This window comes from Elephas maximus, chromosome 3, assembly GCF_024166365.1.
Source record: "Elephas maximus indicus isolate mEleMax1 chromosome 3, mEleMax1 primary haplotype, whole genome shotgun sequence".
Taxonomy (NCBI): Eukaryota; Metazoa; Chordata; class Mammalia; order Proboscidea; family Elephantidae; genus Elephas; species Elephas maximus.
Window position 1 is genome coordinate 107,780,632 of NC_064821.1, and position 17,580 is coordinate 107,798,211.

A 17,580-nucleotide genomic window follows, 5' to 3' on the forward strand; every position below is an offset into this window, starting at 1 on the left:
TACAAAGGATACTGAAAAGCTGTAAGGTAAGAGGAAAACCAAGAGTGCTGTTGTTGTTAGGTGCTGTCAAGTCAGTTCCAACTCGTAGCGACCCTGCATGTTATAGAATGAAACACTGTCAAATTCTGTGACATCCCCACAAACCGTTGTTATCTTTGAGGCTATTGTTGCAGCCACTGTGACAATCCATCTCCTTGAGGGTCTTGCTCTTTTTCAATGACCCTCTACTTTACCAAGCATGGTGTGCTTCTCCAGGTAATGGTCCCTTCCTTGTAACAAGTCCAAAGTACGTAGACGTAGACTCACGATCCTCACTTCTACGGAGCATTCTGACTGTACTTGTTCCAAGACAGATTTGTTCATTCTTCTGGCAGCCCATGGTATATTTGATATTCTTCAGCAACGCCATGATTCAAAGGCATCAATTCTTCTATCTTTCATATCCATTGTCCAGCTTTTGCACACATTATGAGGCAACTAAAAATACCATGGCTTGAGTCAGGTGCACTTAGTCCTCAAAGTGACATCTTTGCTTTTTAAGACGTTAAAGAGGTCTTTTGCAGCAAATTTGCCCAATGCAACACAGCGTTTGATTTCTTGACTGCTGCTTCCATGGACATTGATTGTGGATCCAAGTACAATGAAATCCTTGACAACTTCAGTCTTTTCCCCATTTACCACGATGTTGCTTATTGGTCCAGTTGTGAGGATTTCGTTATATGTTGAGGTGTAATCCATACTGAAGGCTATAGTCTTTGATCTTCATTAGTCAGTGCTTCAAGTCCTCTTAGCTTTCAGCAAGCAAGGTTGTGTTATCTGCATAACACAGGTTGTAAATGAGTCTCCTCCTTTCCATTCTGATGCCATATTCTTTTCCATATAGTCTAGCTTCTCAGGTTATCTGCTCAGTATACACATTAAATTAGTATCGTGAAAGGCTACAACCCTGACACACACCTTTTCTAATTTTAAACCACACAGTATCTCCTTGTTGTGTTCAAATGACTGCCTCTTGGTATATGCACAGGGGCCACATGAGCACAACTAAGCATTCTGGAGTTCCCATTCTTCCCAGTGTTATCCATAATTTGTTATGATCCACACAAACAATGCCTTTGCATAGATAATAAACACAGGTAAACGTCTTTCTGGTATTCTCTACTTTCAGCCAAGATCCATCTGATATCGGCAATGAAATCCCTAATTCTAAGTCCTCTTCTAATCTGGCTTGACTTTCTAGCAACTGCCTGCGGATATACTGCTGCAACTGTTCTTCAGTTGTCTTCAGCTATGTTTTATTTACATGTGATATTAATATATTATCTGATAATTTCCACATTCCGTTGGATCACCTTTCTTTGGAATGGGCACAAATACGGATATCTTCTAGTTAGCTGGCCAGGAAGCTGTCTTCCAAATATCTTGGCATAGACAAGGGGGCACTTCCAGCACTGCATTTGCTTGCTGAAACATCTCTATAGGCATTCCATCATTTCCTGGAGCCTTCTTTTTCGCCAATGTCTTCAGTGCAGCTTGGACTTCTTCCTTCAGTACCATCGGTTTTTGATCTTATGCCACCTCCTGAAATGACTGAACTTCAACCAGTTCTTCTTGGTACGTGACTCTGCGTACTCCCCTCCCATCTTCTTTTGATGCTTCCTGTTGTGTTGTTCAGTATTTTGCCCACAGAATCCTTCACTATTGCAACTCGAGGCTTGAATTGTTTCTTCAGTTTTTTCAGCTTCAGAAAGATGCCAAGAGTATTCTTCCCTTCTGGTTTTCTAACTCCAGGTCTTTCCACATTTCATTATAATACTTTACTTTGTCTTCTCAAGCCACCCTTTGGAATCTTCTGTTCAGCTCTTTTACTTCCTCATTTCTTCCATTCACTTTAGCTACTCTACGTTCAAAAGCAAGTTTCAGAGTCCCTTCTGACATCCGTTTTGTTCTCTTCTTTCTTTCATGTCCTTTTAATGACCTTTTGCTTTCTTCATGTTTGACATCCTTAATGTCATTCCACAACTCATCTGGTTTTCGGTCATTAGTGTTCAACGTTTCAAATCTATTCTTGAGATGGTCTCTAAATTCAGGTGGTATGTACTCAAGGTCTTACTCTGGCTTTTACAAACTTGTTTTAACTTTCTTCAGTTTCAACCTGAACTTGCATATGAGCAATTGATGGCCTGTTCTACAATCAGCCCCAACACTTGTTCTGACTAATGATATTGAGCTTTTCTATCATCTTCTTCCACAGATGCAGTCAATTTGATTCTTGTGTATTCCATCTGCCAAAAGTCCATGTGTACAGTCACCATATTGTGGAAAAAAGGTATTTGCAGTGCAGAAGTCGTTGGTCTTGCAAAATTCTATCGTGCGTTCTCCGGCATCATGTCTGTCACCAAGGCCATATTTTCCAACTACTGATCTTCTTGAATCCAACTTTTGCATTCCAGTTACCAGTAATTATCAGTGCGTCTTTATTGCATGCTTGATCAATTTCAGACTGAGAAGTTGGTAAAAATCTTCAATTTCTTCATCTTTGGCCTTAGAGGTTGGTTCGCTAATTTGAATCATAGTTGTATTAACTGGTCTTCCTTGTAAGGTGTATGTATATTATCCTATCACTGACAGCATTTTACTTCAGGATAGATCTTGAAATGTTCTTTTTGATGACGAATGTGATGCCATTCCTCATCAATTCTGTCCAATTCAAAATGGCCAATACCAGTTCATTTCAGCTCACTAATGCCTAGAATATCGATGTTTATGCATTCCATTTCATTTTTGACAATTTCCAATTCTCCTAGATTCATACTTTGTACATTCCACATTCCAATTATGAACAGATGTTTGCAGCTGTTTCTTCTCATTTTAAGTCATACCACATTAGCAAGTGAAGGTCCCAAAAGCTTGACTCCATCCACGTCATTAAGGTCGGCTCTACTTTGAGGAGGCAGCTCTTCCCTAGTCATATTTTGTGTACCTTTTGACCTGAGGGGTTCATCTTCCTGTACTACATCAGACAGTTTTCCATTACTATTCATAACATTTTCACTGGCCATTTTTCTTAACAAGTAGATCATCAGGTCCTTCTTCCTGTTCTGTCTTAGTCTGGAAACTCTGCTGAAACTCGCCCACCATAGGTGACCCTGCTGGTTATTTGAAACACTGGTGGCATGGCTTCCAGCATGACAGCAACACACAAGCCACCACAGAACGACAGACAGACAGATGAGTGGCGGAGTAAGTCGAGTTCTGATAATGGCTCATTGAATTCAGCAACATAAAGGCATTGGTGATATGAACACGGTCAGTTCTGGGGGAAGGTGGAAGGAATATCTGTGTGATATAGGGTTAAGAGAATGGGAGTAAAAGAATTGGCAATGGTAAAAGTATAGAGAACTCTTTTAAAGAATTCTACCACAAGGGGTAGCAGAGAAATGATGAAGAAGCTAGCAGCAGAAATACTAGATGATTGCTATAAATCCAAGAAATGATAGCATACATGCAAATGGAATGATTCATCAGATAGGGGAAAACTGATGATGTAGGAGAGAGATGGGACAACTGCTACAGTGAGGATCTTGAGTAGGTAAGAGGGCATAAGAGTTTGTAATATAAGTGGAAAGAATGGATAGTTCATCTATAGCAACAGGTGGAAAGGCAGAGTATTAAATACTGGGCTGTAGATAGTACTAGGTAGATATGGTAGTAAAAGTCTGAAATTTTCTTTTGATAGTTTCAATTTTTTTAAGGAAGTAGGAGATAAAGTGATAAGGAGGATGGAGAAAAAGGTGTTAGAAAGGAAAAAAAGATTAGCCATGATTCTAAAATAATGATATCTACCTCCTTTACAACAGTAGAATAAAGTTTGAAAAGGTTTAGTCAAAACATAAATATGACATAATTTCTTGGTCTCAGTATTACTGCGTTTTTGTCCATCTTACTTAAACTTTGAATAATTTTTGTACTTTGTATTGATAACCATAATAGCTATTTATTCCTTAAGTATATTTTTGGGGTAATTAAGAGAGATGCTTTGAATAAAATATGGCTGTATCATACTAGCTGACCTCTCGCCTACTGTCTGGGATAATCATTAAAAAATCACTTTTCATTGAGTCCATTCCAACTCATGACAACCCTATGTGTGTCAGAGTAGAACAGTGCTCCACAGGGTTTTCAATGTTGATTTTTTGGAAGTAGATTGCAAGGCCTTTCTTCCAAAGCACCTCTGGGTGGACCTGAACTGCCAACCTTTTAGTTAGTAGCCAAGGATGTTAACCAGTTGCACCACTCAGGGACTCCAGGATAATCATTAATCATCATTAAATGAATCATACTTTTCTAACTCTGGAGCACCTTACTTAGAATTTTCCATCTGAAATGTAATTCCATTATTAATCAAAGCTAACCGTTATTCTTGACAATTTCTAGAGAAGGGGGAGAATATTTTAAATCAATGATGACATGTCTCTTTTACACAGCACTCACACGGGTCACTTTTTAATTCAAGAGAAAATTCATTTAGCCATTTTTCACAGGACAGAGTATCAGACAGAAAAGAGCAAGTGTATGGTGCCTGGTAATCCTAGATAAATTTTAAATTTTGATAGAAATTTCTGAGTACCCAGACCAGAAACATAAAATACTTAGTGCTTACTAATAGGACAGAAATGCATACTTTCTTGATTATTACTAACTCAAATACATTTGAAAATTAAGAATAAATTAAAGCAATTGGACATTTCTCATTTGTTTAGTTACTGAAAACCAAATTTTCAAACCAATATCTTCAGTTTACCTTACTGCCAATGATTGACCGTACTTCATCATCTGGTGATGTAGGAGTCCCAGATATATCTGGATTACTATTACTAAGGCTCCGGGAGCGATTTAAATTAAGGCTTGCGGGTCTCACAGCAGATCTAGCCATTGTGGCATAATGCACTGATCCTCCCAAGCCCCCAGGGCCTAGAAGTGTACATAAAATAGCACATTGTTAAACAAACAAAAAAAATTAGTCAGGAAAAAAAATATGACACTTTTAAAATTTCACAAAGGTCATGAATTGCATGTTTCTAAATAAAAAATACTATGAATAATAAAAAATAAAAACATTGAAGACCTAATGATAGCTACAAAGATACTCTATTTTATAGTAGTTGACAAAAACATGATTACAAATAAAATCATTATCTCTTCAATTCTTCTGTGATTGTATATTACATATACAATTAAAAACATTGATTATATATTACATGTACAATTAAAAATACACACACTACATCCAACTAGATATAGGTGTACCTAGGACCCCAAATGCTCTAGCCAATGTTTCTTCCTTTTTTCCACCCCTCCTGCTCTGTCCTTTGATACACAGTAACCACAGGGAGAGCCAATACACTGTAAACATTCTCTAAAATGAGACTGCTTTATTTCCCTATCTTCATCAGTGACAATCTGAATGATAACAAAATGGCATCTTTTTTGATGTGTGTGTGTGTGTATAATTCTAAGAGCCTAGGTAATACAGAAACCAAAGAATCTAAAATCAAGCCTGACTACACCTTTAAATAACGTTCTATGAACATAAAAATGTCCAGCAATTATAGCCAAAATCTATCCCCATTAATCTTATCTAGAGAAATCTTTCTGAATGTCATATTTACAAATGATACACACCTGCCAACTAATTATATAGTCTTTCGCGTCAGTATGTAAAGAAGATGTTTTACTAAATCTGCAGAATTCTAATAGTGTACTAAATAAAAGGGTAAATGGAGGCACCATTATATATAATCACTTATATACTCGGCCTCAAAACTATAATTTTAAAAATCAAGATAGAATATTATGAACCAGAGTATCAGAGTCAATTACTTCTCCTTCTACAATTAAGTAAAGAAATAAGTAAGCTAAAACACAGATTACTATTACATAATGAATACCATTATTACTTTTCACCGTTCTTAACATTAACATCACTAATATCTGGAAAAGGCTACTTACCATTATCATTAGTGATGAATGATGGCTCATACAGACAAGTATGTAAACAGGTTGAAATGTATGCACAATATACTCATTAGCTCACTAACTGAACAACTAAACAGCATTCAAAACTAAGACATACCTCCCTCTCAACCACCACTATCACCAATGTCACAGAAAAGGTGAATAACTACTTTGGGCTTTAATACTCAAAAAGGCTATTTTATAGAATTGACCATGAAGAGATGAGAGCTTTTTTAGAGAACAATTCATATTACTGTGGGTTTCACAGACTTATCAGAGAACTACCAAGCAACCCTATTTCTTCTTCCATGCCCAATGAGACTCCAAATGACAAATATAAGATTACATTTTTGTCTCTTAACAAAGAATGGTAAAATGCCTCCAGAGACATAAGAGATTATTTTCAAAGTTCATTCCCAAGAATTAATTCAACCAATATCTCTACTTCAAAGTAAAGGAAGCCATACAAATAATCAGGCCTAGAAATGTAACTTATTTATCCTTTTAATTCCAGTATCTAGTATAATGCTTGGCACTTAGCAGGCATTCAATAAATGCCTGCTATTAAAATAAAAAAAAAAATGAATGCATCACACTACGAACTGAAAGACTATCTTGATCCTGTCATGGACACATAATCTATGTAAGACAGTTTCATGGTTTAAAAAAAAAAAAAATACCTGGTGATGGTGAATTAGGGTAAGTATTTGGTAGGCGAAAAACATAATAGATATATGATGCAAGTAGACTGTTTCTGCCATGCTGGTCATGATTTCCTTCTAAGTTTTTATGAAGTCGATTTATAATTGATGCCATGGCTTCAAAAGATGCTTGACCTAGATTAACTTTTAAGAAGAAGGAAAATATTTTTGCTTTAACTTTCTTATACTGTAAGTTCCAAGAAGATCAAGGTTTTGAAATCTCTGTATGATTTAAGTATAGTGATTATACACAGTGTGTAAAGACATTAATTTGTGTTGAATTTAATGACATCTTGTATTCACTAAACTCTTTTATAAACAAAATGAAGGGGAAAAACTCATTTTACTAATTTAATATCAAAAATTATGGATTTGATTAGTCAAAAATCATTGGTTAGCAGACAACTATTATTTTGTAAAAACAATAGAAAGTTCATGATAAGAAAGTATCTATTTTATGCACCAACTGTAAAAAGCAACTTCTCATTTTAAAGATGACACTAAAAACCTAAACGGAATACAAGAATCACATATTACTTTTGTTTTAAGAAAATATATTGACAATAAAAATGGATTATTAAAAACACTAATGTAGGAAAAGGGAATACTGAATAAGCAATTTGATTGAAATGAGTTATCTTATAATAAGATTAGAAGGAAAAAAACAGGCTAGAAAAACAAGCTGAGGCAAAACTGTATAGGACCTGCCCAGTCATTCAAGTGAGTATTTAACAAGAATTGTGCAAAAACTGTAGAATTCTGGTAGGACAGTGGATGAATGGGCTATCTGGACAGCAACTATGTACTGACCAATACAGCCTCAGACTTTATAATCGATTTAATCAAGACAGGCAATTATGAGACATTAATGAAGCCAATGGAGTTTTTCTAAAAGTGGAATAATAAAATAAAGTGGACATTTAGAAAGAAACCCTGGTGGCACAGTGTTTAAGTGCTATGGCCGATAACCAAAAGGTCAGTGGTTTGAATCTACCAGGTGCTCCTTGGAAACTCTATGGGGCAGTTCTACTCTATCCTATAGGGTTGCTATGAGTCAGAATCGACTCAATGGCAACAGGTTTAGAGAAGAGAGAGACTAGAGAAGAAACCTGGGTGTGGTAAGCAACCTTACCTTTGTTCCTGGTTAATTTCTTTTCCTTTTTCTCATAGTAGCTATACCAAATCATCATAATCCTTTTCAAAACTCAGGTCACCCTACTGCCTTCTTAGCAAACCTTGCCTTCTATCTCACAGAAGAAACTTACAAAGTACGAAAGTCCTCAACTTTTAATCACAAATTTATCAAAACCTTTATCTGTATCTCCTTTCCAAAGAAAGAAGCATCCCTTTCCTATTTAAGAACGCTCTATCGACTTTCACTCTTATCTTACAGATTTGCTTCATTAATTAAACCATCTCTCACCCCACATGTTTTATTTTTCTCCCCACCCCACAACTAGTTCCTCAAGGTATACACCAAAAAACCAAAACCAAACCCAGTGCTGTCGAATCGATTCCGACTCATAGCAACCCTATAGGACAGAGTAGAACTGCCCCATAGAGTTTCCAAGGAGCGCCTGGCAGATTCGAACTGCCGACCCTTTGGTTAGCAGCCGTAGCACTTAACCACTATGCCAACAGGGTTTCCAGATATATAAACATGGTCAAATCTCTCCATTCTTATGCCCCACTCGATCCTGCTTCCTCTTCTAACCAAATTTCTTAAAACAGTAGCATATGCTTCTTGTATTCTTTTCATGAGCTCTGGTGGCCCACTGGTTTAGCGTCTGCCTGCTAATCAAAAGGTCAGCAGTTTGAATCCACCAGCCACTCCTTGGAAACCCTATGGGGCAGTTCTGCTTCATCCTATATAGTCACTAAGAGTCAGAACTGACTCAACAGCAACAGGTTGTTTTGGGTTTTTTTGTTTACTTTTTAATTTGCAGTAATCTGGTTTCTACCTTCACCATTTGATTAAAACTTTTCTTGTTAATTTCAGTGGACATTTCTCAAGTCTAATAGGTTAGAGAGGGACTCTGAAGCCAGTTGCTTAGGTTAAACTCTTGGTACACCAAAACCGCTGAGTGACCTTAGGCAAATTTTTTAAGTATTATGTTCATCATTTTACTTATTCATGACAGGGTGGCAATAACATCATCTACTATATAGAGTTGTTGTGAGGATGTCATACTTTAATATAATAAAGCACACAGCACTATGCCTGGTATATAGTAAGTGCTATGCAACTGTTTTCTATTATTGTTATTATTATTTTCCTTATACATGCTACAACATGAACGATGTTAACTTTTTTTTTTAACTTTCTTCTCCTATAGGGTCGCTATAAGTCAGAATCAACTCAACGGCAATGGGTTTTTTTATACAGTCTCCTATGATTTCTGTAACAGTACCTGCACCTCTATAATATCTCTTAAGCCACCTTCTCTTCATCCCTCTATCGCCTGGCCTTTATCAGGACCTCATCTTCTTTCCTTTGAAATTCTACAAATTGCTTCTTTGTCTCACTACCTGCAGATTTTCCCACTTCTATCCCATCTCCACGTGGCATACTCATCTTTTTAAAATGCAAACTGGGTCACATCATTACCCTAATTAAGACCAGACCCTTCACAGCCTATTGATTCCCTATAGAATAATAGCCCAAATTCCCTCGAGTGGCATGGAAGTCCTTACTGTATCTCCCTCTCCAAAATCATCTCTAATCACTAGCCTGTCAACTCATAATTATTTATAACCCCCCCCCCGCAAATGTCCAGGCTCAATTATCTGTATATATACTATGTACATGCCATTTCATCTTCCAGGACTAGTCTTTATCTCTTAGACTCTTAGTCAATTTTAAATTCTCAACCCAAAAATTACCTCCACTTATAAGTCTCCTATAAAAAAATCCCAAGGAATTGAATACTTCTCCCCTTTGTACACCACTCAACACAAAATTTCTACATCAGGCTAGCTGATACAGAAATTTATAGAACTTTAATAGAAGTTTACAGAACTAGAGTGGAGGCTTGAGCAGAAGAGTAAACCTTGGAAAAAGGGAATGTAGAGATTCTGAGTAAGTGGAAGAAAGAAGAGCTTTCCTAAATAGAGGAGAGCAGATGGTGAAATTTTAGACTTGCTACATTATATGCTCTGTAAAATGTAACATGATTTATGTGTTTGCCTGTTTTCCTAACAAGTCTGTGAGATCCTTAAGTCAGGAATTATGCCTCGGCCAGTGCCTGTCAGTATCTGGTACACAAACCACCAAACCAAACCCCTTGCCACTGGGTCGATTCCAACTCATAGTGACCCTATAAGACAGAGTAGAACTGCCCCACAAAGTTTCCAAGGAGCACCTGGTGGATTCAAACTGTTGACCTTTTGGTTAGCAGCCATAGCACTTAACCACTACGCCACCAGGGTTTCCATCTGGTACACAGTAAGTGGTGAATAAATATTTCATAAGCAAATAAATTAGGTTCTATAATTTGAGCAGAAGTTTATGTGGTACATTTTATAAAAACAACCAAAAAAAATTATATTTTCTGGTATTAGAAACAAACACAAAAATATCAGGCACAGCCTTTATAGAGAGCAAATAAGAATCATGGTTCTATTTCCACAAAAGTCAGGAGTGTCAAATTATAAATGTCATCAATTCCCAAACATAAGTAAAGTTACCTATTTGGCCAGCAATGACAGGAGGTCTAACAACCAAAAGAATCAGTTTATCAAGCAGAAGATGAAGAAATCGAACCACTGGTTCCAACTGAGATGAATTCAATGCTGAAATACTGCTCTTCAATTCATTTTCTAAGTTATTTTCCATGATTCGCATATCCCCTATTCGCACCGGGAACATGTGTTCATCCAGAGCGTTGACCAGAGCAAAAAATTTGTCAAGATAAGGATCCTAAAACAAAGAATGAACAAAAATACTAAACAATCGTAACTCTTCGAATTTCCAAACTCTAAAGGACTTTGGACCACTTTTACTTAGTTAACAATGAAAGTAGTAATAGCACAGCTTCACATTTATGATTCTTACATTGTTCTAATTTGATATGTGTATATTTAAATGAATAAAAAATAAGTTTTTATTGAGCTCTAAAAATATATCCAGTATATTTCAAAGAGCTATAAAAAAGTCCAAAACATACGAAATGTTTATTATCTTCATTTGATCCTCTTAAAAAGCTTATAATGCATGCTTAATTTTTTCACATAGTTACAAAATTTATGAACTATTGAGTATTAATCATCAGGACCAGAGTGCTACACAGATTTCCACTTTATTCTTCCCCTACCTTTTATAGATTTTAAAGTCAGCTAAATAACTTTTTTTTCCCCACACTCCTTCTTGTCACATAAAGATAACACATGTGTGTCCATCTATAAAAACCAAGGTGTAAAAGATAAATGTACTGACAACTCTAAAAACAGAAAACTTACAATGGTCCTAGGACTAGGAAGAAACCAAGCATGAAAAATAATGTATTTGCATATTTAAGAAGGTACAATGTGATACTAAGAATACTTCCACTGAGGAAAAGGATAGGTTTCAACAGTATAGTTTAATGTCAATCTTTTCATTATCAGAGCAGTAAAGAATATACCAGGCAGAGGATACATCCAGTAACACAGAAAGGGAAAACCTTCAATGAAGTCATTCTTCTGCTGGGGTCTGCCTGTGTACTGCTAAATAAAACCCTTTTTTTTTTTAAGAAAAAAACATAGCATTAAGGTGCTGTATCTTCTTATTTTCCTCTATCCTACCCGTGCAGAAAAGAATTAATATAGCAGGCTTAGGACTGCTATTCCATGAAAGCCCTGTTTACAAGACTGGCCCTCAGCTGGCACCTAGGAACTTAGATTTCAGAAGGGTTCCCACCACCCTAACTCATAAGACAGGCTCATTGTGCCTAAATGGTTTGTGCAAACAATACAGTTTATGCTGAGCACCAACTTTCCTCCTGGGAGTCTGGAATTTTGATACTTGCTAGGCAGAGGATACCTACGAGCCCACTCAGTGCCCAGGGTTTATATTAGGATATATATACCTATGAGACCAGCCCCTAATACAAACCCTGGGCACTGAGTCTGTCATGGCCTTCCCTCGTAAATAACACTTCACATATGTTGTCTTAACTCATCCTGCGTAACTCCACCAAAGAGAAGACTCTTGGGAACTTATGCCTTGTTTCCTCCAGTCTTCACCCCATGTACCTTTTCCCTTAGCTGATTTTGCTTTGAATTCTTTCACTAAAATAAATCATAGCTTTGAGTATAAATATATGCTGAGTCCTGTGAACTCTCCTAGTGAATAACTGAACTTAGGGACCTCTGACACACCACCCCCTTTCCTTTTCAGGTTGGTGAACCTTCAATTCGATATTAAACACTCACCTCTTCTCCCTCTACACTTTATCCTGAAAAATCCCATTCATCAGTATATTTTTAGCTATCACGTTTATTCTCTTACCTCCAGTCCCAAACTCCAAACCAATTACAACTGCCTACTGGACAACCCAATCTAAACTGCACAGAGATTTCAAACTCAATATGTTAAAAAATAAACTCATGATAGTTCCATAATTACTCTCCCTTAGCATGCCCCCAATTTACTTCCCTCATGTTCCCTATTTAGGCTAGCAAAATCACCAGCTACCTGGACTCTAAACTGTATGGCACTCAATGTCCTTAATAATCTGTTACCAGCCTGGTCTTCCACCATCATCTATCTCGATTTCCCATGCACTTAAAATTACATTCACACCAGATTACTTGCCAGTCCTTAAATACAGACTACAGTCACTCTGCACTTGGTATATGATCATCTGAGTTGCCCACAGTCTCTATCTCTGTATGGTAAATGCCTACATATCAATGCAACAGCTCAGTCCCAGCAGAACAGGCAACTCCCTCCTCTGTACTTGAAAGCAATTAGTTAATATAACTAGCACGGTACTAATTTTATTGTATTATAATTATTTTTACACTTTCCCCTATTACATTGTAAGGTCCTTGAAGGGAAGGCTCTCCTTGACAGATAACATTCCTGATCTCACAAAGCTTATAGTCTAATGGAGGAAAGAAATAATAAACAACTGTGTGTATATATATGTACATATTTACACACACAGAAAGACAGTGAAAGTAGAAAAAAGATATAAGCAGCAAGTGTAGAGTAGGAAGATACAGTGACAGAGTTGATGTGTTTAAAAGTCACCAGAGAAGGCCTCTCTGTGGTGAGAAGAAATCTTAATAAAAAGAAGTTAAATGAATAGAAGGAAAAGAAACAAGTAACAATGAATATTCTACCTAGAGAAATAGCAAGTACAGAGACACTAAGGAGAAGTTGGCATGTACCAGAAATAGAGTGAAAAATTTGGGCAAATGATCCCTAAGAGCTCTTTCCATTTGAAATATCTTCAGTCTGAGAAATATAATTAATTGGATGATTGTCAACTCTAATTGTTCTGTCACATACAAGAAACTTAGAAAAAGAAATCAATTATTCAAAATGAAGTGTATTTATTTTGAAAAACCCGTTTGATTCCTCTAAAAAGCAACATATATTTTTAACTAACACATTGCTAGTCTTAGAGCAGATAACAAAGCTGACATAAGTACTTCAATTCATCCAAGTTAAATTTGATCATAAAAATTATTAAAACTCACTTGTGTGTGAATAGATGAAACAGCAACAACTTCAACATTAAAAACACCTTTGTGATTATCTACCCATTTCATGCCAGGTAGAGGAACCTGTAATAAATAAAGTGATCACAGAGGTTTAAGTAGATTATTAATTCTGAACACAAAACAAAAAATTAAAATATCTCAAAAAGAAAAAATAGAGTGGAAATATATTTTTATTTATGGTAAATAAATTAAAAACTTGTGTTTATTCTTATTACTATATCAATATATGTTGCCCACAAAAGAATTAACAGGTTCAAAAACCAAAAAGTAGAAAATACCCAAAATTTTATCTTCCCGGAGACAAATCCCTTTATATCATTCCAAATCTTGCTCTATACACATATATTTTTATGCACACTCTTACACAGGTGACATCAAACATTATTACAAAACCTGTTTTTCACACAGTATATTGTGTGCTGTCAATACACAGACATCTGCAACTTCATTTTAATGGTTTATAATATTCCACTTTATTTTAAACACTATTACGCTTTAACTAGGCTTTAAACAACAAAAAAAATTCGCAAGCAAAAGAAGCTTATTATTTTAACTACAAGGCGGTTATTATGGTTGTTTTTAAATTATGTCCTTCCAAAATAGGTACAGTTGTGTGTCACTTAACATCCACGATACCTTCTGTGAAACAGGACGTTATGTGATTTGGATGTTGTGCCAATACCATATTATATATTCAACAAAGCTATAAGCATATCTTTTGTTTCACTTCCAAATTGATACTTCTCCTTTGCCTCTTGCTACTGGTATCACTAGCACTGGTTTTGCTGCATTTTGGAGCCATGATGCACTTCATGGTAATATTTTCCAAAGAAAATTAAACAGAGAGATAATGCTACAACACTCAAGAGATGCATGATATGTGAGATTGAATGCTGCTGCCTAAGAGTCAAAGCACACACTATTATATGGTAAACTCATATTAAATATAGTACATACATAAGCCAGTAACGTAGGCATTTATAATGACTATCAAGACACATGCATTATCCATTATATATGTACTATACCATTATGCGTCTGGCAGGGCAATCGCTTTGTATACGAGAGAAATGAGAAACATATGTTGCATGCGGGAAGCTGTTGTGTTCACTACGTTACACTCACTATGTCCCATTCTCTGATAGGGACTTCTGAACTCTATTACAACCTTATGGAACCAGGAACATATATGCAGTTGGATGTTGCCCAAGCAGATGTTATCCTGGCCATGACTGTACTGAAGTCCTGGCCCCCATACCTGTGGATGTAATTCTGTTTCAAAACAGGATGAGGTGATACCAGTGTAGGTGAGGTCCTAAACTTAATCACTTTTGAGTTAGAAAGGACCTCTCCCTAAAGCCACACCCTGAATTCAGACTTCTAGCCTCCTGAACTGGGAGCAAATAAATTTCCGTTCTTTAAAGCCACCCCACTTGTGGTATTTTTTGTTATGGCAGCACTAGGTAACTGGGTTTTATTTTTACCTAATATATCCTGGACTGGTTGCTGAAGACACTGGTAACCCAAAAACGTCAGTAGGAGCAGACAAAAATAAGACCCAAAAACCTACTCTTTCTAGCTAAAGGACTACGAAAGGGCAACCTAGCCAGGCAGAAAATTTTTACACAATAATTTCCCTACTTCGGCCAAACACCAGGGAACAAACCCATAGGCTGAGTGGGGAGCCTAGGCTTCTACCCTTGCCCACCTGTAACTAGATGATCCTCTCATACATACTGGAGTGGTATCAGAGAAGACAGTGGGGAACTGGGACCCACCCATGGAACCAGCCCCCCGTGTGGTGGTAGTGGAGGTGTCCACAGAGGCCTAGTGGGGAGCCTAAAATCCCACTTCTGCCCAGTAATGGGCTCCCCCCAAACTCGCCCAGAGGAGTAAAAGGAGGCGGAGTGGGGAGCCTGGACTTTACCCCCACCTGGCTGTACCAATCAGCGTCCCCTTTCCTTCACTGGCTAAAACAGAAGATTTAAATAAGCTATACAGTCTCATAATATACAAAATGTGTAAGATACAACTGAAAATCACACATCATATCAAGAACCAGAAAAATCTTAATGTAAATGAGAAAAAACAATCAACAGAGTCCAATGTTAAGATGACATAGATGCTGGGCAGAGTTGACAAAGACTTTATTTTAAAGCAGACATCAAAAAAATAAAAAAGAAAAGTTTCAACAAGCAATTAGGAATATCCTTCAAAGAGATGAAAAATATAGAAAGTCTCAGCAAAAAAAAAGTTAAAAATAGAAGACAGGAGGGATTTCTTTCCTATCATTTTATATTTTTATCGCCTATAGAAAAAAAACAAAGTCATTTTCCTACTAAAAAATTCAACACTACATAAGTAAGAAATGCAGTACCTCTACTAAGACAAATAATACAAGTTTTGAAACAAAAGCTGGTGAGGTTAGGTTGAAATTTGTCAAAGCAAAAAATAATATTGGTTCTTTGAACCCGAAACACTTGTGAACTTTAAAAAAAAAATCACAGGAGTAATATGTGAACACACACTTCTTTTAAAACAGTGCTTCCGAAAGTATGGTCTAAGCATCAGTACACCCAACATCACCTGGGAACTTGAGTAAATCTTTATGACCTTGGATTTGGCAATAGATTCTTAGATATGATACCAAAAACACAAGCAATAAACTACAAATAGGTAAATTTGACTTATCAGAACTAAAAACTCTTTTGATTAAGTATACTTAATATCAAGACTCACATTCTAAGGCCCAGAGAACTGTTGAAGTTAACAAATATTAGGTCTCTGATTCTTAAAAAAGAATCAAAGAGAATTCAACCTCAGCCAGGAAGCTGAACGCAAAATTGCATTAAATGCCCAAAAAGTTAAAAATTTCTTTAATTTTATTTTCGGTGATGAAAGTTTGATGTTTAAACAATTATCTCACTTGTTTGCATTTAAACAGTGAAATTAAAGGATACATTCTAGTGTTATAATAATGAAACTAAAAATATACACTATTCTTTTTGGGAGAAAAGTATAGAACAAAATGCAAATTCCTACAAAAAAGGCCAGATTTACTGGACCAGTAAAGACTAGATGAAACCCCGAGACTATCACCCTGAGATACTATTTATGCTTAGAACTCAAACCACTCTCAGAAATCACCTTTCAGCCAAATGAGATTGGCCCATAAAATAAATAATATCACCCATGTGTACTGTGCTCCTCAAAATAATCGTCTAGAGGAAACCAAATGGTTAACATTTACCCTAGACCAAAGGTGAGAAAGCAAGGGGGGGACAGAGAAGCTAGATTAATGGAAACAGAACAATTAAAACAGAAATAAGGAGAATGCTGATATACTGTGAAGAATGTAACCAATGTCACTGAATAATATGTATAGAAATTATTAAATGAGAGCCAATTTCCTGTGTAAACTTTCACTAAAAACATAATTAAAAAATTAAAAAATATATATATATTACTCCTCTAATATAATAATTAAAATATACAAAAGTTTAAGCATTTAATCATGTGGTTTATCTCACATTTCCATCAGCCACACTATACTGGGTCAATAATCAAATCCAAATTATCACGATATTCTTTATACTTGAACACACACAGCATAGTATCTAGAAAATCAGCCTTCCTATACAAAGTGCACTTGCATCTGTGAATCAAAATACAAGTGCATTATTTCCATAAAAATGTATTTTCTTTTAAAACATTTCCTTTTGAAATCTAATACTGTACCTGGCAAAAGGCCACTTTATTTTAGTGAAAAGATGTGTTCCTGAGAAACTGAACAAAAGATTTTTTGCGGGGGGGGGGGGCGGGGGGTCGTATTTCTTTCCTTTTGTCTTTATTCACTCATTTAATAAATATTTACTGAATGCCTACTATGTGCCAGGCAAGGCATTAATCTAAAGAACTGTAGACACAGCAATGAACAGGACAAAGTCCTTACTCACGTGGCGTTTACATTCTACACACAATAAACAGATTAACAAAGAAATATGAAGTATAAAGTCAGAAATAAAGGCTATGAGGAAACATAAAGCAGAGTAAAGGGATAAAAAATGATGGAGGCTCCTAAGAGTAACAGAAGATGCCAACTTCTCTGGCGAGGTATCTGAATGAAATTAAGGAGAAGGCCTTGGGACAC

The 17,580-nt window shown here is 36.2% G+C and overlaps 1 protein-coding gene across 5 annotated transcripts in view; it reads right to left on the reverse strand.

The window, feature by feature from the left end:
- The window catches only part of DOCK7 (dedicator of cytokinesis 7), a 271,583-nt gene that overhangs the window by 112,904 nt on the left and 141,099 nt on the right, over window positions 1-17,580 (reverse strand). For all 5 annotated transcript variants that reach the window (XM_049879452.1, XM_049879451.1, XM_049879447.1 and 2 more), the window contains 4 exons: window positions 13,407-13,493; window positions 10,407-10,638; window positions 6,699-6,863; window positions 4,805-4,974 (listed from right to left, as the gene is read on the reverse strand). In XM_049879452.1, the coding sequence (XP_049735409.1) occupies window positions 4,805-4,974; window positions 6,699-6,863; window positions 10,407-10,638; window positions 13,407-13,493 (654 nt within the window). The remainder of the gene's footprint in view (window positions 1-4,804; window positions 4,975-6,698; window positions 6,864-10,406; window positions 10,639-13,406; window positions 13,494-17,580) is intronic.